This window comes from Condylura cristata, unplaced genomic scaffold, assembly GCF_000260355.1.
Source record: "Condylura cristata isolate star-nosed mole 26May11 unplaced genomic scaffold, ConCri1.0 scaffold00029, whole genome shotgun sequence".
NCBI lineage: Eukaryota > Metazoa > Chordata > Mammalia > Eulipotyphla > Talpidae > Condylura > Condylura cristata.
In genome coordinates this window covers 20,487,985-20,488,569 of record NW_004567130.1, presented here as the reverse complement: position 1 = coordinate 20,488,569, position 585 = coordinate 20,487,985, and the positions used below count along the sequence as shown (strand labels likewise).

Genomic DNA, 585 nt, shown 5'->3' with positions numbered 1-585 from the left:
GGCTCCAGGTCAGGGGGCGGCCGTGCGCAGCCCCCCAGGGCGCTGGCCCTGGGCGGCGCCTGCAGGGAGAGGAGGGCGGGGAGGGAGGAGTCCAGCCCCAGCGCCCAGGCCCCTTGTCTGGCCCACGCTCTGCCACAGGGGCTGGGCCGCAAGTGCTTCCTCCAGGGCCTGCCCAGCCTGCCCCAGAGGACTCCGCCCTGCCCCCGGGAGGGCACCTGCAGAGGGCGCACACCGGCCGGTCCACACAGGGGACGCGGCGGCCAGCGAGGACCGGAAGCCCACTCCCACCGGGACGGGGTCAGCGTGGGTCTGCGCCAGGGCCTCGTGCAGACGGGGGCGGCCCGGCAGCGCCCCCTGCCGGTGCAGGGCTCTCGCGCCCGCGCACCGACGCCGTGGGAGGCTGCGGCCCTGCAGCTCCCGGGAGACTGGCTGTTCCTCCTGCGGGTGTGATTCCTGGGGACTGTGAGCCCCACACACTGCGTGTGGGGTCATGGAGCGCGAAAAGTACGTGTAGGTGTGTGCGCGCGCGTGTGTGTGCGAGTGTGCGTGTGCATGCGTGCGAGTGTGCATGTGTGTGCGTGCGTG

The 585-nt window shown here is 73.8% G+C and overlaps 1 protein-coding gene across 1 annotated transcript in view; it reads right to left on the bottom strand.

Moving 5' to 3' along the window:
* LOC101623744 overlaps nucleotides 1-585 on the bottom strand; it is a 6,718-nt gene that overhangs the window by 1,182 nt on the left and 4,951 nt on the right. The window contains exon 3 of the mRNA XM_004690744.2: nucleotides 289-460. Within this exon, the coding sequence (XP_004690801.2) occupies nucleotides 289-460 (172 nt within the window). The remainder of the gene's footprint in view (nucleotides 1-288; nucleotides 461-585) is intronic.